Below are 21987 nucleotides of genomic sequence, written 5' to 3'. Positions count from 1 at the left end.
TTTTATTCACACCAGCAGCTGACTGGACATAAACCTCAGCTCACACGTCATCCTCACATCTTTTACATGAAAATTATTTCCTAAATGTTAAACGGCTAGGACAGACGAGAGGATTCCACGAACAGGAAGGCACATGTCAGTGTGACACTCAGCACTTAGCGGCTTTGCCACAAATGTCTATTTGAGTGGCATTTTACAGGAATATCCAGAGAAAATGCCCCTGCGAGTCACCCTGCTGGAAGCTGGTTAAAGCCTAAATGTCAATCTTCCTCCAGCAGAAGATGAATGTTTGAAAATGTTGCACCATTTAATGATTGTCAGAGTTGTTACCTCCAGCAATAAATAATAAAATGTCATTACTCCTTGGAATGTATGATGTAAATGAACATCTAATCTTAGCAAAAATACAACTGTCTGCAAAAAAAAAAAAAAAAAAAAACACACACAAAAGGGGTTTGACAGTATCAGAATTACATTTTTGTTTCTTTCCTTAAACTCAGCATAAAGATAAAAAATAAATTCTCTTATCCAGAGGAGCAAGGAAACAGAAAAGCAGATAAAGGTAAAAAAAAAAAAAAAAATACATAAAAATAAAAAATACACAATCATATATGCAATTTAGCATTAAAAGTTGTGTCCATTTCCACAGTGTTCAGTGTTTGGATTCCTATGTTCCTGGCACAATTTTCAGATTTTCCGAAGCAAAATTCTGAATGGATGGCTGGTTTTAATTCCTGACTGCACAAAATGCACCGCAGCTGCTCAGCCTACATTTCTGCTCTTCGATTGGTTCCCTTATCTTGACCGGCTGCGAACTCCACCTCCTCTTCTTCCTCCTCGTAGTTTTCTTCCTCATGTGCTCTGCTCTGGTGGTTCTGTTTCTTTCTGGGTCCATGCTGGTTTTTTGCATCATTCTGGTCCACATAACAAGCACAGACAAAAGAACAGAGTCACTTAAAGATTGTATTTTTGATTTATTAATGATTGTTTTAAAGGTTCAGGGTAATTAACTTGAAGCTGAGAATTAAAACTCCAGTGACATTGGAAATCCAAAAACTGCTGCGGTCAGGCTACTAATATGTAAATTATTCTATTTAGCAGTGAAACATAAACCTGACTGTGCAGACTGCAACGGCCGCAAACAATGGAATAAAACATCGGTACTTTTGCTCCAGGATAAGGAGTCAAATGGACTAAAACGTCTTTTTCACTGACACTTTAACGTTATGAAAGCAATCTAAAAACTCCAGATATGACAGTTTCTGACGACATTTGAACAAGAACTCCATTCACTTAAGTTTCCTTTCAACGGACAGTCCAAGCCCAGGTGAAAACCTGACACCCTGACAAACCCAGCACCTGACTGACCTCATTTACCAGAACTCACAAGGGCCTGGGCTCAACTTACAGTCACACAACAAAGACGTGTACACACATAGCTGAACACCAGCTAATTCTTCAGCTGCTATTGTATACAAACTAGGGCAGGTTTACATGCACTCCTGATAAATGTGTGGGGAAAAAAAAAAGGATTTAAAATAATCATGTATTGCACAAGGAGACCACCTCAACATCGCAAAGAAGTAGAAACATCCAACCTGTAGTTGAAATGCATTCAAAGGTGAACAATAGTTGCAGGATGGCAATGCAGCTAGAAAGAATCTGCAAAGCTCACTGTTACATTATAATGCATTATCTTTTGCAGCAAGGGAGAAATACAGTTTTCTGTTATTTTTTTTTTACAGCGGATTAGTCCATCTCACTGCGCTGTTTGGGAATAAAGATCAACTTCCAGCTCTTTCCCTACAAAACTCACCTGTGCCGTGTTCTCATTATATGGATCTTCCCCTTCCTCTTCAACTCCCTCTTCCACCCTTTTCTCTCCACCAGCTACATCCTCCTGGGCCTTAAGCGAAAATTACTTAGTAAATGTTTTTCGTTAAGAAATGTATTTCGAGTTTGACCAAATTCCTGTAAATGATGTTTAGATTTAGTTTGAAACAGACCAAGTCAAGTTTTCAACTTTTTCTTTTTATGTATTCAACTGTTGTAAAGCTGTGTTGTGAGCCCGCGTTACCTCGTCCTCTTCCTGGTACTGATCATCCAGTGCATCCTCCTGCTGATCTGGGTTTCCAGCCATCTGGAAGCACAAAATTAAAACATAATTCTATCCCAGTCTTTTCCCCAGACGCCGATCCATTGTCCTCCTCACATCATCCATGTTCCCGTACTCACCACCAGCTCCTCCTCCATAGCAGGTCGGCCGGGACCCGGATGAGAGTCTACGTGCTGGCCAGGAGCAGCTGGCTCCTCTTCCTCCCCCTCTTCCTCCTCCTCAGCAGCCCTGTGTGCCGGGCGCTCGTCCTCAGCCTCCTCAAACTCATCCTCCCCCTGGTTGTTGGGGTCGTCTTCAGGATCTACCTCACCGTCCACGCCGCCCTCCGAAGGAGAATCAAATCAGTTATAGGAAAGACTCAGCGTTTTAAATATGGAGTGAAATAATTAAAAAAGAAACAAATCAGACAAATGCCGCATGTCAAAAGTCACGTTTTTATGAGGTGGGAAAAGGAAAGATGCAGAAGCGAGTGATCGACTTCAGATTTTTGAAGATATGACAGTCACCTGATGTGGGGGTGCTATGTGAGCTGGTCCTTTCTCCTCCTGCTCCTCTTCATGTAACATGTGAACGTCTTTCTCTGCAAACAGAGTGTAAACAAGCTGTAGGTTCTTTTAAAGACAACACAGAAATCACATCATTCTGGATTTGTACTGTGGTGTAATGATAATTTCCTCATAAAAATAACCAATTTATGCATAAAAACAAATGAGAAAACAATTTCTAACTCTCTTTTATTGGGTATTTTGGGATCTATGATGGTCTGCTGGCAGTTCAGCTCTGCACCCACCCCCAGTCTTCTTCTCTGTATCAACTTATCCTTATTTTGTAAATCTGCTCTGTATGGCTCCTTTTCACTCTGGAGGTATGGCTTTTTTTCTTCTGCAGGGAAGCAGACAGACATGCTGGGTATGCAGGTGCAAAGCGGGTCACTAGAGATAACAAGCTGCAACAAGTTGCATGAAGCTGAGCAGACCGCAGAAACGCAGAACCAACAGCAGAGGCACTCACTGATATTTAATAAAACACTGCATGTCAATAATATGAACCTCTAGTTTAATTATGTTGACTGAATCCCTGATTTAACAGCTAAAGGTGGTCAAAACTGAGTTTAAAAGAAAAAGGTAACGAATGTCTCACACATGTTCATCAGATATATTCATTTATTGAGGGATTATGCAGTGGAGTTCTCGATGACTTTTGTATCTAAAGATGACAATTATACCCAAAATAAATATATCGGGGATGAAAACAGGATTTGTCCCAGGTGTAAGTTTTTCTCATCTCACCTTCTTCGTTAGCAGTGTGACGGTCCTCTTCTCTTGGAACGTCTTCATCCATGTTCTCGTACTCCATTCTTTTCCTATCATAGCAACAATGATTGACATTTAGAAAAGATATCCCCACTTTACAAAGTTACACCTAAACACAACAATCAAAATATAGAAACTGAGCCGCTTTAATGTCACATCATAACAGCAGTTGCAGATTGAGACTCAACTTTAAGGTTTGTTTTCAAATATCTGAACATTCACTGTGGATTTGTGCGAAGATTATAACACAAATAAAGAAGGAAAGAAAGGGAGAGTTGAAGGGGAGAGAAAGAGAAGATGGACACAACAATTAGACATTGGGATAGGAAATAAAAGTTGGGATATACAAATATTTTTCAAATCCTTATTTTCTTTCTTCAAACTTACGGAGTTGTGGAATATACTTTCATCAACTTCTATACTTCTCCACATGACAACCCTTTTTTTTTTTTAGAGATTCAGCCTGGATGCGTGTCGCACCTCGTCTTAAAAGCACATTTCTCTGACTCTGAACAGTAACTCGCTGTACTATCAGTTTACTGACCTGTTCTCGATGAGAGTAAAACGATTTAAAACATGCGTGCCTCTTTATGAAACTTCAAGGCTCGACATTGAACCTGACCTCTGGTGCTCCTCTCTCAGCAGCTGTTCTTTTCTGTCAGCCTCCCTGTTCTGCTGCTCTTCTCGCTCCTTCTCCTCCTTCAGCCGCTGCTCCCTCTCCTTCAGCACCTTCTCTCGCTGCGCCTGGAGCGCTTCCTGTCGCATCTGGATCTGCCTGCGCTCGTTGTCCCGCAGGGCCTCCAGGCGCCGCTGCTCCTGCTGCTGCTCGTAGGCCGACTTCAGGTGGTACACCTGAGCTGGTGCCTGCTGCTGCTGCAGCTGCTGCTGCTGCAGCTGGGCCCCCTGGTGCAGCTCTACATGGTTGTCCTAACAAACCACAACGAAATGGAAAAGCAGACGTGAGTCTTCCATTTGTCTGAATTGCACACATGCATTACTTTGTCCTTTCTTTGTGACTTGGCACACTCTACACAGTCTCTGCCAAAAAATACACACATGTACCTGTTGCACTTTTTTATTTTATAACATATTTCAAAGTATTTTTAGGAGATTTTAGGTGACAAATGTTTTTGATTTAGGGTTGTTGTCTAGTTGGAAGGGAACCTCTATTCCAGTGTCAGACCTCTGACAAGTTGTACTTTTTCTATCTGTCATAAATAACAGCATCCCACAGGATGATATTGCCACTACCATGTTTCACCCATGGTGATCTTATATTCAGTCATGTCAAGTGTTGGTTTGTTGAATTATTCCACTCCACTTCACATTACAGAATACTTTGTGTTGGTATCTCAATACAAGGGCTGCAACTGATGATTATTTTAGTAATTAATTATTCAGATGATTAATTGCTTTTAAAAAAGCACATTCAGCAGATTTTATTCAAGCTCTTAAGCCTTTTTATATGATATTGGTAATGCAAAATATGCAAATAAGCAAATAATTCAGTTCCTTTTTCAAATAGGAAAATAAAATTTTTCTTGTCAAAAATGCTACAACATACAATTTCTTTTAAGAGAACAAGTGAAAAGCTGAGCCCTTTCTGCTTGACGTCATGTCAGTTCAGTTAAAAAAAAAAAATCAAATTCTTTACAATCCAGTAAAAAAAAAAAATCTGGTTTTTTTTTTCCGGATTTTGAACCGGGTAGAGATAAAATTATGCCACTTCAGGAGTTCTGATTAGAATAGATCTACAGACAAATGTATTTTATTTTCATCCCAATCTTTCAGCCTTAACTACTGCTCTGAATATGTTGTTCCTTCAGCAAATGGCCTCTTTTTGATTCCATTTACTCCAATTAACAATTGATTAATTATTAAATTAGTTGACGATTATTTCAACAATTGATTAATCCCATTAATCGTTTCTAAAATCAATAACTTTGTAAAGTAAAAAATGTGGCCAGTCCTTTAATTGCGAGTAGCTGTGAACGCTGCCGAGCGTGTCCTGGTTCCTACCAGCTGTGGCTGCCGTCTCTGTCTGTCCAACGCGTTCTCATCAGGCTGCTCTTCCTCCCTCTCCTCCTCCTCCTCCATCTGCTCGTCATGCGCCTGGTCCAGGTCCTCCTCCAGCTTCTGAGGCTGTCCTGCTTGAGCCATCTCCTCCTCTGCCAGCTCCCTCTTCCTCTCAGCCTCTCCCTCTCTGTCCTCATCCCTCTCAGACAGGCCGGGCTGGGACATAGCAGGGTGGGGGTTGACCTCAGACTGGGCGTTGGCCTCCTTCTCTTCCTGATTATCCAGCTTAAAGGGAAGCAGCAGGAAGATAATGAAGAGGATTTGTACATTCAGAGCTTTATTCATCAAATGAGAATTCCCTCATTACCCTTGACTCGGTGTCCCAGTGGGGGCGCTGTTTTCCCTGAGCGCGCGTCTCTTTAGCAGCCTGCTGGGATTGGTGAACATGGGACTCGGCTGTTACTGCGGCTGCATGCAGCTGCTGAGCAATAGAGTTTGGATCGGGTTGTGCCCGGTTTGGTTCCCGGTTCAAAGTGTCTCTGAGCTGCTTGTATTCATCCACCTGGACCTAAAGAGACAAAACATTAACAGAAGAAAAACTGAGATATTAGAAAACTGTGCAACTATTAAAACAAATAAATAATCCAGAAGCAGGTCAGTAATCAGCGTCCAACAGTCGCCTTGATTAATAATCACTTAAGTTTCAGACACATTCAGCAGATAACAAGAAGGTTGAAAGGTTATCTGTTTTATCCTTCATAGCATTTTACAAATGTCTGAATCAAGATGGTTCCATTCTCTGGAATATAGACACATAGATACTTAGTAATGCTAAGAGCTCTAACCACTGCTAGCCACTAAGATCCAAAAGAAAGGTTAAAAACTCAATGTTGTTAACATTGAGTCTTTGTTTTACAAGCACAAAACCTTGTTTTGTAGCACAAGCTCTTTCTCACACAGAAAGGCTTCACTCCTGGAATCACAAAGTAATAATAATAAATATTTTAGTATACATCATCTCATACTAAAATTCTGAAGGAGAAATCCTAATTAAATTCCTATAAAGCTTTACAAAAATGAATATCAAAAATGTAACTCTTAATTTTTTACTTCTACTAAATAAAAATGATTTTAGACCTTCTAATTAAAGGTTTATAATTCACTGATTTTTTTTGTCATTCACTGCAATGACAACATAAGAGCTGACTAAAAGTATAAAAAAATTCAACACTGTTTTTGGCTAGAAATGTATTACTACATGAAATTCAGGGCTCTGCAAAAATATATTGTGTTCTAAATATTAACTTTGCCTTTCCTCAATTAAATAACTACTCTTGCAATATAGTAGTTTATTCTTCTTACTTTTTTCTCTTGATAAATGACACAGAATTATGCACATTTTTCCATGTAGTATTTAGTTTTAAACAGAATCATTACCCAGAATTTACAAGGAAATACCAAGTTGTCATTTATATGCAGCTAAAAAACACGGCATGTGCCTCCAACTCAATATCCACTTCATTTGCATAATGAGCACTAAAACACCGTGAAACATTTTTAGTTGACTTCCTTTTATGAAAAGGTAACACTAACATTTTTAAGTTAAAATAAAGTGCTCTCCCTCTGAAAACACACATGCATACACTTGACCAGAACAGTGGGATTAAATCCAAAAAGCCTTCTTTAATTCCTTAATTTCTTCCACGTCGTTTCATTTCCCCTCATCGTTTTATTACAGATCTCCATCCGATTGGCTTCAGCACGTTTTAGATTAACCGTTTTGACCCAAAACCCCTGCAGCGGAGAGGTTGTGTTCAACCAGAAGCACTAATGGAGAGCCATAACATCGATTAACGAATCCTAACGGGCAGGAAGAGCAGCAAAAAAAAGAGGAGTTTTTGAATATCCATCCTTACAGGTCCAATATAAAATAGAATAATTTACCTTGTATGTTTTCTAGAAAAAAAAACCCCCCAAAGCTTCAAGAACATGTTAGTGGAACTAGATGAAGCTAAATGAATTAAAGTCATCATGAGAACCTTTCCCTGGAGCTTACATGGACACATGGATAAGAACATATCCTCAGTGTTAGTCTGTTATGTGACTGCGGTAAACAACAGGAATGGATCACAGCTTTCCCACCTGAGCTGCAGCCAGCGCACTCTTGTGGTCCTCTAGGGTCAGTGCAAGCTGGTCGTGGACCGCCTTCAGGTTCTGATGCTTGACCTGAACACAGAGCAGAACCGGTGCATTTAGAGCCAAGCGCACTCTCCAGTCGTGTCAGCATATTTTCAGTGCAAGAGAAAATGCTGACAGCCAGGCGAGATATTTACTTATTGTGTAATTAGAGTCTTAAAGACAAACCGTTGGGTCCTCCTCACCTGGGCATCCTGTAGCTGGGTGTGAATCTCATGGTGGGCTTTCCTCAGTTGTTTATTTTCTTCTCTCAGGTTATAAACATGCTCTGTCAGAAACAGTACGCACATTACCTTTCTATACATGGACATAAAGAGATCTCTGACCCATCTAATTGCATATTTCAATGAATTGGATATAAAATTGCTAAGTAAAATTAGAAGCATGTAAGGGAAATTAGAGATTCTGTGATAAAGGATGAGTGATGTCATATAAAATACTGTCATTCTCAACTTACAAAACTGACTTGACCGACGCTTCTACTGTGACTTCTGGTGTTATTTAAAGCAAAATGTAATAGCAAGATTTTTAAACTGAAAACCATGTAGTCAAACATCTCACTCTGCTTTAGAGGAAATTTGACAGTGTGGTTAGTCCCGTCATTGACACTTTGGTGTAAAATCTTCCTGAGATCTCACTAAAGTCAGGAATTAAGGGACTCACACATTACTCAACTTTATACTGTCCAATGAGAAATTATTTTAAATTTCATGAAGACAAAAGTCATATAACTAGGAACAAACTAACTGGGAGCAAAAATTATTTATCTTTGTAAAATTCACCTGCTGTGCATTGAACTTTTTTCCCTTTCTCTATACAAATTTTACCTTCCTACAAATGCCAAATAAATGTTGTTTTTTACAAACAACTCAATAAATAAGATGTTCACTTAAAACTACGATAGCATGTAGTTTGTGTTTATTCTATACTCAGGCCTAAGTTTATTTATTGAAATAACTTTAAATAAATGTTAATATGATATCACATCTACAATATAATCTAGAATCAGCTGAAATAATTGTTGTTTTTTCAAATTTAACCAGTTAGATTATGCTCCAGATTCTTGTTTGGAACTTTTTTGCGTTAAAAACCATATTTTGGTTCGGTGGTATTTCTAATCACATGAAACCATCACTACCTTTAAGTTGGGAGACCTCCACCTCTTTGGCTTGCTGCAGTTTATTGTAGCGATCTCTGTGTTCGTCCAGCAGCCGGCCGTGGTCCTCGCCTTGCGCTTGGTGCTGCTCGTTTAGCTCGTAGTACTGCCTCTTCAGCTCGTCATGCTGATTCTGACAGAAATAAAAGACCTTCGTCACCGTGCTGCTTTCCTAGGCCACAAATGCACCGATTGCACATGAAAATCAGAGGAGATGGGACAAGTGATACAAAAATGTAGGACTATTTGCATACTTGCGCAACAGGAAAACGTCTGGGTAAAGCATGCAAATGTCTGTTTTAGAAGCGGGAAGAAAACACCGGAAAGCACGCAGCAGGGTGAATCGGAGGGCATCTGCATGATCATTCTAACCTTTAGCATCTGATGCTGCATCTGTAAGGAGTTGACTCTGCTGTTGGCATCCTGCTGTTTAAAACACAAGAAGAAAGATTAGGACATCGTCTGTTTTCCACATACAGCGTTGCAGTTCAAAGTGTTGGCAATGAAGAGCAGAGAAGAGCAGTCTGAAAAGAGAAGGAAGAGAAACCCACCTTCTCTTTGTTCAGAGATTGCTCCGCTTCAAGTTTATAAACAAGATAATCTAAGGGGGAAAAAATATGAGTTAATGTAAACTGCTTTCATTAAAAATAGTAATAAAGAAGCAGATGTCCATCTCACCTTCTTTGGCCTTTTTGTGCTCTAGCCTCTCCTTCTGAAGAGACTTCTCCAGCCTTGATCGATGCTCATACACCACTAGGTATTAAATAAAAACAATATTAAGATAAAGCATAAAAGGTGAAGGAGAAATCAAACGGAGCTACAATCTAAATCTGAACACCGTGACAAACCTATGGGCTCTGACACACTTGAGCATTTGTTCCAGTGGGGCCAACAGAGGCAGGGTGTGAACTTTATGGGCGACATGACAGCCAGGCGTCATATTTACCTAACCGGACAGCGACAGCTCACTGCAGGAGAGGAAGCCGTCTCTGAGGAGCAGCTACTACATTGTAGCTGATGGCCACCGTCTACTCAACAGTAAAGGCTTCATGAAGTCTGTTATTCTCTGACAATTTTCTGAAAGAAACTAAACTATTTAGTAAATAAACCTGGTATTTCAATGTAGCTTTTTGCTTTGTTATTTAGTCATCCACCTTGAATAAATCTGAACAGAGTAGAAAATGAACAGTGTCTAAATCCACAGACTCTTCAAGGGAAACTGGTAACTTGTTTTTCTAAATAAATGCAATTAAACATGTTTTATTGTTTAACCATTACAGTAAAAAAAATATGTAGTTGTGACCTTTTTAATTTAAAAACAAAGAGGAAACCTCCTGCCTGGGCAACAATAAATACACCGACCGCATTAAGAATTATATCTTTCCTAAAACCACTACTGCTTAATTAGAATAGAGGTAGGCATCAATACGGAATTAAAGGGATCAACTTTATTTAGAAAAAACTTTTTATAAAGAATTATCCACCCACACTGTTGAGACAGATCACGAGGATCACCGGGAAGATCAGGTCTTCAATTAATTTGAGGCAGGGTGACGGTTTCAGTAGAAAGAGTTTTATGGTCCATAAATTTCAGCAGAGTTTGTTGAGACTCAAGTCAGAGAAAATAAAGTCTGTCTTTGTTTGTATTATTATTTGGTTACATGCATGTACATCAAAATGGTCTGCACCAATAAAATCACAAGAACTCACATTTTCCTCAAATAATTTATTGAACACTGGACCTAACTTTAACCCGCATCTTTCCAGACAGCATACAAAACCTGTAAAAATCAAAATGATGAAACGTCTTTTATACAGATCATCTTTTTCAAATAACCTCTCATGATGAAATTAAAATTTCTATTTCATCTTCCACGTGTTTTTGTGGTTGTGGGAGAGCCTGCCAATAACTCAGCTTGAAGATTATAGGGGATTTCTTTCCCCCCATAGAAGATGTGTTAACTTTTTCTGAACAAAACCTGAAGTGCAATCATATGTTCTTGGGAATACATTGATAAATAATGACTGCAAAAATGGAGGATGTTATAAGCTACAGAAATAGAATTAGTAAAGAAGATGAGTTTAATAGAGGAATGCTTCCAAGATGAAAAAAAAAAAAAAAAGATCTTGCTTGTAGTGATAAATGCAACATTTATGAAAATAATAGGAGTTGAAACAAAGATTAGAAACATGTTTGAATAGAGAAACCAGAAAACCATCTCATTTATAAATGTTACAACATGATAATTATTATTATTTGCAATAGAAGCAGAGTGACTCTGAGGAACCGCAAACTTAGCCGACTCAGTTTATGCAGCTGTATGCAGATCCAGATCCGGAAAAAGAGGCATATTGTTGAAACATCTCTGATTTTTCAAGACCATTTTACGATTCCTTACAGTGAATCTGACGATGCGATGCACTCGTCAGATTCAGTTTCAATGAAAAGTTCACACTGCACCTCTCTGATGTGTTTCTGCTTTCAGTGCTGAAGGGTTGAGAGATCTACTGTAGCTCCGACTACGAAACTAATCCAGTCTACATTCTCAGAGCATTTTCCCCCTCAGACAAGTGAAACTTGCTCCTCACACTGCTGCTTCAGTGTACCTGTAGTGTGAGAACAACAGGGCTCTCTGTATCGGTGGAACCTTTGCTGACCTGCTGCTTTAGATGTGGAAAAGATTGTATTGATTGTATTTGGCCCATAGTGTTAAAAGGGAGGTTGAGTATCTGGTGAATCTGTAGGTTTTCCACGCACACACGCACACACACACACACACACACACGCATGCAGACAGCTCACCATTAAGACCGAAAACACAACTGCTGCCTAATGGCTTTCTAAACCAAACATACCACAGCTCAACATCTATTATTCATGGAATAAGATCTTAAAGTCTTCTCTTTTAACATACACGTTGCTTTTTTAAATTGGTCTTAGTTTTAGTTTCAATACATTATTATATGTTGTAAGTTTCTGAAACAATCTGAATAACACATCTATTTAAAAACAAAAGGAAATAAATAAATCTGACCTCATTTGAGCTCGACTGGTTTTTATAGACTGTTTTTAAAAGCTGCAGCTCCAACAATCCAATAAACCCCATCAGGGAAGAGACCTGCTGGTTTTTATGTTTCCACTTCTTATTTACTGCTACACTCATGCCTAAAAGGATCTCTAAGCTTAATTCAAGCTGAGTGATCATAAAAGTAATAAAACTTAAATAAATAGGATAAAGTTGTTTTGACTAAACAAAATCTTTTATTATAGTCTAGATTAGCGGTTCTCAACGTGGGCGGTACCGCCCCCCAGGGGGCGTTCAGAGGACGGCAGGGGGCGCTGGCGGACATTTTTACAAAAGGGGGGGCGCTGGGATGCCTTTGGGGGGCGTTTGGTCGAAGGTAAACTTTACACCTTAAATGCACAATAATGCCAGTTTAGACTTTGAGCAACTTGGTAAAACTATTGTGTAACATTAAAACATGCTTGGCTGCAACTGTATCGATGGCAGCTCTTCTTCTCTTCGTAGCTTCATGGCGCAGCTCCGCATCAGTTCAGCGTTACACCAGCTGATGACGCTGCTGTGATTCACTTTGTCTGGTATTTATGTAGGCTACACATGTTTTTGCAGTTCTGTGATCATGTCAAAGCAGCAATTTATATTCAAATGTGTTTTATTTCCATTTGAAAGCTGCCCAATTCCATGGAAGAACAACAGAAAACCGCTCTTATAAACATGTAATTACTAAAATCACGATACCTTCACTTTGTATCCCTCTGAAAAATGAACCCACTTAAATAAAGAAATCCCTACATGAGTGATACCACGATAAAGAGCGTTCATTTTATAGCGTTAACACCGGTGCTGCAAGTGGTCCGACATGAAACGGGTTTGAGGGAACAACGGTACCACAGCACTTTTAAATTTCAATAATCAGAATACCGAAATTGTTTCCGTTGTTTTAAAAAGTTTGTTATTCTGCCTTTTCCCCATCGATATGTTCCCCGACCGCCCTGCACCTTAGGGGGTTAAAAAAAAAAAAAAAAAAAGCCGCGCACATTGAGCAAAACTCTCAAACATGAGCAGCGGACAAAACGGAGCCACGAACTAGATGCGAATTATGGCATAAAAACAGAGAATCCGACGCTGAACAGTGAAAAATCAACACATGATGTGAAACACATGATAATTAGGCGGCGCAGCAGGTGATGAGATTACTGATGGTCAATAAATGATCAATGATTTAGAAACAGGAAAGAAACTAAAGTGGACATAGCAATAAACCAAGAGAGGATAATACTAATCAAATGAAACTAAATGGAAATGAATGAAGAACAAAATGCAAGAATAAACTAAGAAACTAAAGTAAATACAGAGGAATAAACTGGTATGACAAGACCTTTCGAGCAATAATTAATACAGAGGACTGTGCCATGGGCAGGTGCGCAACTACACATTATTCAGGTAGATGCGAAAACATAAATCGGCGCCCCCCACGAAGGAGCGTAGAAACATACGCTCCCCTCACCCCCCCTCCTCCAGACGCCGATACGTTTAGTGCAAAACTCGCTACATTTACCCCGTTATGTACGCAAGGTGAAGGAGCGTAAGGCGAGCTGAAGTGTACGGGAAAACATAATCGGTGCGCCGATTCAAAACATCTACAATAATGATGGTAACATTAATAATAAAATAATAGTCAGTGCAAAGTAGCCTACAAATTTTTTGGTGGGGGGGGGTGAGGAACCTGGATAAAGGCTAGGGGGGCGATGGCCCGAAAAAGGTTGAGAAACACTGACCTAGATAATGAAAAATCCACCTTGGTCTTGGAATCAGGCAATGCAAATGAAAAGGCCGATCTTTTTTCTGCTGCCGTCATTTCAGATGCTGGTTATTTTGTCCGTTTGAAGCTTTGCTAAATGGTGCCAACTGTGCCGGTCTGCAGTTGCTAGTAAAGCTTTTAAGGAAAAAATCTCCACTTTAAAAAAAAAAGTATCAAAATCTATGAACAGAAACTATGTTTGCATCAGAGTCAGAGGTGAACATACTGCCGGAAAGGTTTCAGAAAGTTCCCAACTATCCCTCACTTCCTCATCAATAATTTTCTGTCTGGTCAGAAGGTGGGATGGGCAATAATGCCATTTATTATTTTTATTTTTTAATCAATGACAAACTGTGTGATTTTGTTTACAAAACCAAACAAATATTTTGGTAATTGCTACTTTTACCATTTTTTTCATTCTTGGTTGCAATAATAATTCATGTCTAAAAATGTGATCCCTGCATGTTGACAAAATTATGAAAAATTTAACGTCACTGGTTTCCTGAATTAGCCGAACAGTCAGATTATGCAACATGTAAGTTTGAACACAGTGGGTGAACACAGTGAAACTACATCAGTGTGTTATTTTTACTCGAGGTTATCAGAGAGTCTCTTTCCAGTCCATGGCTTGATTGTTCTGATTACATCCTGTTTTGCTATGATGGCTTATGTATCAGAGGTCATTCATTTACTTTTACTTCCATTTGTTCAGGTAAATCTCATTGAGACATAAGGTCTCGTTGTCAAGATGTCCTAAATCCAGTTAAAGTTACAGTTAATTGTTTTTAAGGTCTGATGTAAAAACTATTGATTTATCTCTTCTGTAAAATCTGTATAAAACAGAATAAGCTGTAAAACATCTTACTGCACTTTATCTCAAATATATTTACAATGTAACTGTGAGTACTAGTAGACATCTGCGCAAAACAAATGCGATGCAGCTAGGTGTCGAATTTCCTGTTCCTGTGGCAACTGTGGGAGCTTTACTTTAACCCTGCGGTGGTGGCCGTTACCCACACGCTGCACTTCTGTAACCTTCTGAACCCAAAAACAGGAACGTCCAAATAAGGAAAAGGGAAATCTGAACTCATTCATTCAAGTGATTTATTTATTTATAATTAAAACCCTGAATTTATTTCTTCTGAAACTGAGATGACACTCACACAAGACCAAAGAAGGAAGGACAGAAACGTCAACAGACTGAAGAGTATCTCGATGATCTTGAAGACACCACAACCCTTAAAGCAGATAATGGATGCGTGGGCAGCTGCCCAGTTCTGCTGTTAACCCAAATGAGCGTCTCTAGCAAAGGGATGCATGAAGTTAAACTAAACCAGGACCGGTACCGGTCCACAGGGTGGAAAGTCGATACGTTTTGTCATTTGTGGTCATCAGACTGTGAGAACAGTTTTCTTTTGAAAACCCCTAAGCCAGGGGTCCCCAAACTTTTTCCTGTGAGGGCCACATAACTTTTCCCTTCTCTGGTGGGGGGCCGGAGTCAGTTTGTAACAGAAAAAGTGTGACGATAGTAGGAGTGCCTAAATGTAAAAATATATTGTATTCCAGAAAGCACAATCAAACAACCCTCTCATGGGTTCTTCACAGAAAAAAATCCAGGAAGGATTATAGTCGTTATTTTCCGAACTATGAGCCGCACTGGACTATAAGCCACAACTCCAAAGTTTTTTGCTTTTTTTTTGTTAAACCAGTAAACATATTCACCTCCAAATCATAGTGCAGCAAATACAGCGGCTGCTTCTGTCGTCTTTCACAGTGGCGCAACTACACATTAATCAGGTGGATGTGAAAAGTTACCATAGCGACTCTGGTCGCTATGGTAACGTTTATATATCTTTTCAAAATAACAGAAGCGTCACAAAAACGAACATTTTACTTTCGTGAAAATTTTAACTCACGATAATGACTAACGGGAGCCCTGAGCTTGTTTCTCTGCAACGACACAGTCCCATCTGGGAGTGATGAGAGACAATAACACCAGAGGTGTGTTGCTATATCCACAGCCTGCTTGGTCTCTAYRTGGCAAAGCAGCTTGAAGCTTCATTGCCTCATTAGCAGCCGGTCGCCGCATGTTACRCAGAGYGGGCTTGTAATGTGGGACTCACCTACCGGTCCGGGATAAATCCATTYTCCTGTCTCTTCTCTGGGCCTTTTCCCCTTYGCAAAGAAACTTTYCAAAGACATCTGATCTGTTTCTTACTCATTTTGCTGCTTGTGGGACTTCCAATGATTTACTTCCTGCTAAAGAGCCCCCTGGTGGTTGAAGAAAAATCCACATATAAACGGCTTATAGTCCGGAAAAAAACGGTAAATGAAAAAAAAACAAAAACTGAATGCTCTCTGGTATTGTTCAGGGGGCCGGACCAAATGTGGAGGCGGGCCGGATCCGGCCCGCGGGCCGTAGTTTGGGGACCCCTGCCCTAAGCATTTGTATGTTTTCAGCGGTGGGCCTGATAAATAGGAAGGTGAGATGTGAAGAGGGAGCAGGAGCAGCAGCAGATCGGCTGACATGAAGCAGTGAGTGGACAGTGGGAGAGCAAGCTCCCAGCCTGGCCCAGAGGTCGTCTTGTGTTTATTGTTATGCCTCACCACCGGTCCATGGGGGGAAAAACAAGGTTAGGCACCTCTGCTCTGACAGACAGCTGCGCTGACCTTATACTTGTGTAAAGTTTAGTTTCCCAACTTTTCTTTTTATCTCAGGTAAAATGCTTCTCATGTTGTTGCTGCTCTAGGAGAAAACTTTCCACAAGGAAAGGGAGGGTTTTCACCGATGTCCTGGATACGTCTTTGTCTGTTGACTCTTAAAACACTGGCTTCAAGCTACAGCTGGTGAATCTCCAACGTACTCTCGAATGGGCTTTGTTTTGTAATTATTTCCAGACCGAAGTTATCCCTGATGCTGGTGAAACTGTTACCTCACGCAGTTTTTCCTTCCACACAACCTTCTGTCAACACTGTGTAAGCACTGTGAATGGGACAACTTTCAGAGAAGTTTTCCGCATTATTCTGTCGACCATAGCATCATACTCTGCAATATGTTTTTTCTTGGCTTTAGATAATTTCAGAATTTGCAGATAAACTGTAGTTTTAATTGGTTGCAAGTCATAAACAATGCAAACAAAATAAATGCATTAAAAATCAATGTGGGTGTAATGAATCCACATTTGAACTGACTTGCTGGAATAAAGCAACTTCTCGATTGTAGCATAATTGATCGAGATGTTTCTATATGTTCATATATGAACATTAAAGGGATTTGGAAATTCTTGATACTTTGTATGCAAAAACTTGAGAAATTTGACTGTAAAGTAACTTCTGATCTAATTTGTTGATATGATTGAATCTCAAAAATGAACAAATGAGGTCTCCGAGGATGTGAAATCAAAGCGAAACATTTTTTTCAGAGTGCTTGCTGAATCATTTAAATCAATAACAATTGCCAGCCCAGTGTTGCAAAGGGTAACAGGAAATCAATATGGCTACCTCACAACCCACAAGCTATGCACATCCTCTAAATATAGGACGAAGCAACCTTTAACATTTGGTAGAAGACATGAGTTCCCCTGGGCAAAGCGATTGGTGGGGTGGCTCATCTTTTCACAATGAAAGTTCCGGGTGCGGTTCAGAAATTAAGCCACAAGGAATTAAGCAACGGCATTCGCAGAGTGTCACAACTCTGGCATCCTGTTTGTGGATAAATCTGCTTCACTGTCGCTGTTCAACATCAGCTGAATCCTAATCGTCGCCAAGTATCTAGGAAAAGTGACTTAGCCGCTGCTTTACATACACTAAATTGCACTGTTGCCGTCTCCTGTAAGCGTAAAACAAAACCCTCCATTCATGAGCATGTACATCGTCTCACATGGAGCACGGCGGAGCCTCAGGCTAACTCCATACACAGCCTGCTGAACAAAGCAGTGGGTAATTTAGACGGATGATTTCTGGTTACATGGATTAAAGACTACTGGAGATGACTGGTTCCAAAGCTTGTGTGAGAAACCCAAACGCAGACGTGCCTTTAACCTGTTCTACAGAGCTATTTGGTAAACAGTTCTCCACCCAGGAAGTTATTTCAAATAAAAAAAGATGTTGGAATGAAACAAAACCCCAGCCCGTATCAGCACAGCAGAGTGTGTTTGTAAGAAGGGAGTAAATGAGTGAGGTTTACTACTGTTGACCCGACTGCGATGATGGAGGAGGGGGAGGGGAAGTAAAAACAGCTCTGCCACTATTATTCTAACCTCAAGTACATTAGTCTACGTTTATTGCCGTTTCTTTACAGTAACTAAATTAGGGGTGTCGTTTGGTACAGCCAATCTTTATAATGAATCAAATAAAAGCTCCTCATCTAACTCCAATTACGTCTGAGCCATTACCAATGGCTAAGAGCAGAATAACCGCGCTGAAAGCTTGTAAATAGCACTGCTTTTCAGCTAATTTAAAACATTACATTTAAAATAAAATCAGCCCGATTCTCCCCCTTTATCAGTTTATGATCTCGTAAACAGCCGAACGTTTGTCTGCATGCGGGTTTCCAGAAAGGTCAGCGCACTGACAAAAAACAGCAGTGATCAGCAAATCCTCTTCATCCTATAAAGTTAATAAAATCACATAACATTTAATGCTGGTCCTGACGTTGCGTGGTTTGAAAAGGTTATTTAATTACTGACCAATAGGATTTAATTAATCTCTAATATTTTCCAAATTTTTTTCATGTTGCAAATAGAGATAGACCAGAACAGAAAGTAGTACATTCGCTGTAGTAGTGCAGTGAAATGAAAATGATACAATTACAAATCTGCAAAGTGTGTGTGCACATTCCCCACATGATTAGATTTGCACTTGGAAGAACTACATTTTGCTGCAACTGCAGCTGCAAGTCTCCACTAGCTTTCAATCATTATAGACTGAATATTTTGTGAACTCTTCTTCACAGAACAACAAGTACAGTCAGACTGGGTGGAGAGTCTCTGAGAATACCAGTGATTCAATTTGCAACACATTCCTTATTGGATTTAGGTCTGTACTTTGACTAGGCCATTGTATCGCAGGGACATGTTTGGACGCAGGCCATTTTCATTGTAGCTCTGGTTGCATGTTTAAAGCTTTAAATTATCTGTGTCTGAGAATGTGGCCCACTTTGACCATCCCTGCAGTGTGATGCTGCCACTGAGGTCATGGTCTGTTTAGTGTGCAGTTTATTTTCCACCACACATGCTAAAAGGAGAAAGTTTTGTTCATAGTTGACCAGAACACCTTTTTCCATGTTTTCTGTGTTCCACACATCAACACAGATGTATGCATTCATGAGACTTCTTATGGTTTTCCTTCATATATAGCTTTCTTCAGGCCAGTTGTCCATAAAGGCCATTTTTTTGGATTTGTGTTGGTGGAGTGTGTGAGCAACAGTTGTCAACAGATTTGCCCATCTGATTTGTGGATTCCAGTATCTTCTCCAGAGTCATCACGGGCCTCTTTGATGCTTATCCGATTTATGTTCTCCTTGTTTGTCTCGGTAGGTTTGCAGTAGTCTAACATTCTTTCTACGTTTGTATGACAGATTGAACTATCCAGAGCTTGGAATGTTGTTTACAAACTTTTTTAACTTTTCTACAACGTTCTCTCTGACTTCTCTATTGCGTTTCTTGGTCTTTGTGAAACTGCTTGTTTACCAACGATCTGACAAAATGTAGAAGATTTCAAGAGCTTGGAAAACTTTTGCAAGAAACAATAAGTAGCCTTAAATTGATTTCCAGATCACATTTTAGAGATATTATATTGCTTAACATTTGACTACAGCAAAAATATTTACACAACACCCGCTCCCTCAGAGATCGAGATTTAATGTCACTGAAATGTCATCAAGACCCCTACATCGCCCTGGACTTTGAACCAAATAAAGCTTATGTCAAAAAGCTCCTGCTTTCAAACAGCACTAGTGTTTTCTTCCACACACACCCCTAATAAGGCTTCACCCATACAGATATTAAATCATTAGACTCAATGCTGACTTTTTGCAAAGGATTGTTTGTAGGGGTAGTTGGCAGGTCAGTCTTTAATCGGTGATCAGCCAGAAAACTGCAATCGGTGCACCACTAACTGTCTGGATCAATTCTTTCTACTCTGGAACAAAACATTTACAAATCCATAATCAGATGCACGACATGTCACAGTTTCAACGTCTGGACTCAAGAATTGCTCATTGTTAATGGGACAATGTAGCTAATAAAACTTACTTTGATGTTTTTTCTTGCTAAAATTGTTTGCTAGAGTTTATAAAGTCAACAGCATGTACCCAGCGTGGCTCGTTGGCTGGACGGAGGCCAGACGCAGTGGTCCTGAAACTCGTGCCGCACCGGTGTTATGGAAAGTGCAGCAACAGTACTTCCCTTTCCTGCTCTAAAGCTGAGGCAGCAGCAGATATTCAGAATGACCTGCTGTCTGGTGGACACACAGCTGGGGTACAGATGACCACATGATGATGACAACCAGGTGTTTGTGAAGTACCAAGTAAAGAAAAAGCTGGAGTTATCTGAGGTTTGATGTGACTTTCACAGTAGCAGCACAAACAGCAACATTGTCTAAACCAAACAAAGCATTCTGGAGATTAACCTGTGAGATTAGAAAGTTAAACGAGGTCAAAGACAGGCAGGTTACAGTACTGTTCAGGTCCAGTTTGGCCAAACTGACAACAGCCTCTTTTTATACAGCCGACACTGAGACACTATTCTTACAATAGCATTGCTTTTAATTGAATTCCAACCAGAGCTGGCATTTAAGTCAACCCTGACCTCAACTAATGGGTAAGTACAGTATACCATTGATTCCTGTTGCAGTTTATATTTCTCTTGCATTGAGGATGTGGAATTAAGTATAAAAACTGATTATCAATGGCAATGACTGAAGGTGATGTAACCACAATATATCAATAATTTTTCATACATTATTCAGTTAATTGTTATGAGTGCAAAGTTTTAAAAAAAATTGAAAATATTTCTTAATTTGTTTACTGTGCAACTCAGGAGGTTAAATGGGATTTACTGGGATCTTATTAAGCTTTCTCTAAGATTTGAAAGAGCACTTTTGATGCACTTTTGTGGTTGGTAATGAATCATTTTAAGTGCTAAAACATTTTGTCAGCGAGCATAACAGAGGATAAAAATTGCGGTTTTGTTGTTGAAGTCGCTCCTTTTTTGTCGATCAGTTCAGTGTTTACCTTGGAGCTGTGCCGAGAGTGACTCCTGGTGCTGTTGGTACTTGAGTGCCGTCGCCTCGGTTCTCCTGAGCTGCTTATGCATCTCATAGGACATGAGTCCCCCGTACATCATCCCGCAGACCACGGTGACCAGCAGCAGGCACTGGAAGATCCGCCGCTGCCTGCGGGAACACACCCCGTTTCCCATGTTGGACCCGCACCCCTCCCCGCCGTCTGCGCGAGAAAGCCCCGTCTCTGCTGGTGGAAACTTCCGACTCAACTTTTTGCACCCCTCCCAGTCAGTCCCCGAGCATTTCCACTCACAAAACGGGCGCCGCTTTATGTGTTAGCAGTTGCTTCGGCATGCATTATTTTAGCCAAGTCAACTCCACTTCAAAGGAGTCGCTCAACTCTCCGCTTCACTTCAAGTCAAAGTCCTGCTCTGCCCAGTTCTGAAATGCAAAACATGAAGTCTCGAGCTTCCCGCTTCAGGGCCGCTTCGCTCTCTCCTCTTCCTCCCTCAGACGTTTCCGACGCAGTTCCGTCAAGCTTGCGTTAAAGTTGAAAAATTCGCGTCCAGGTCGAGGCCTCTGAAGTACCTTTAATTTTAGTTACGTGTCAACCCAGACGCAGCTTTCCATCCAACTGCTGCTCGGGAGGAAGTCCCTCCTCCAAAGTCAGATTTCCCCACTCCAGCCCTCGTTCTTGCTGTCAATTGGCCGCTTCAGAGCTCCATCAAAACCCAACGCGAGAAGCCACAAGTCACTGTTGTGAATTTAATGCATCCTTTTCCAACTTGTACAACTTCAGGTTAAAACATTGTCCAGGCTTCAAAGTAAAATGTGGACTAAATTAAGATTACCATAAAAAAATATCACTGTCTGACACTAAGACACTAATTGTGCTTCTGTTGGAGGTCAGATAGAATTAGACATTTTTATTAGAGGAACTGCGGTAACTTAATTTTCTAATTTTGCAGTTTTTCCTTTCTCGTTTCTTAAGTGCAATATAAAACTGCTCTTACTGCTGCTCTTACCGCAAACAAAACAGCTTCTGTTTTCTCCAATGTTCCAGCAGTGATTGAGTTCTGCAAAGGCTGTTCAGGGACCTCTGGGAACTGGCGATTTGATGGAAACAGATTATGCTGTACACT

At 40.2% G+C, this 21987-nt stretch overlaps 1 protein-coding gene across 3 annotated transcripts; it reads right to left on the bottom strand.

The window, feature by feature from the left end:
* Nucleotides 1–569: 569 nt before the first annotated feature.
* golim4a (golgi integral membrane protein 4a) lies at nt 570–21510 on the bottom strand. 3 transcript variants are annotated; one of them, XM_008425330.2, is made up of 16 exons: nt 20856–21509; nt 9476–9550; nt 9349–9398; nt 9170–9223; nt 8780–8930; nt 7827–7909; nt 7588–7671; nt 5813–6013; nt 5449–5730; nt 4052–4356; nt 3406–3479; nt 2623–2696; nt 2236–2439; nt 2078–2140; nt 1817–1906; nt 570–914 (listed from the first exon to the last, which is right to left on the bottom strand). In XM_008425330.2, exons 1-16 carry the CDS (start codon nt 21040–21042, stop codon nt 768–770), a joined length of 2124 nt encoding a protein of 707 aa, XP_008423552.2. In that variant the 5' UTR covers nt 21043–21509; the 3' UTR covers nt 570–767. The 3 variants fall into 3 exon arrangements, with proteins under 3 accessions (XP_008423552.2, XP_017163547.1, XP_017163548.1); XM_017308058.1 differs by having other exon boundaries at nt 9170–9220; XM_017308059.1 differs by lacking the exon at nt 1817–1906 and having other exon boundaries at nt 20856–21510.
* Between the last annotated feature and the right edge of the window lie 477 nt (nt 21511–21987).

Source organism: Poecilia reticulata, linkage group LG13 (assembly GCF_000633615.1).
Source record: "Poecilia reticulata strain Guanapo linkage group LG13, Guppy_female_1.0+MT, whole genome shotgun sequence".
Taxonomy (NCBI): domain Eukaryota; kingdom Metazoa; phylum Chordata; class Actinopteri; order Cyprinodontiformes; family Poeciliidae; genus Poecilia; species Poecilia reticulata.
This window is presented reverse-complemented; position numbering and strand designations above follow the sequence as displayed.

Coding starts and splice junctions, on each gene's coding strand:
- golim4a (XM_008425330.2), bottom strand. CDS start 21,042: ATGGGAAACGGGGTGTGTTCCCGCAGGCAGCGGCGGATCTTCCAGTGC. Junction 8,931..9,169: donor TGCAGCATCAGATGCTAAAG/GTTAGAATGATC, acceptor TATTTCTGTCAG/AATCAGCATGACGAGCTGAA. Junction 3,480..4,051: donor CTGAGAGAGGAGCACCAGAG/GTCAGGTTCAAT, acceptor TTGCTATGATAG/GAAAAGAATGGAGTACGAGA.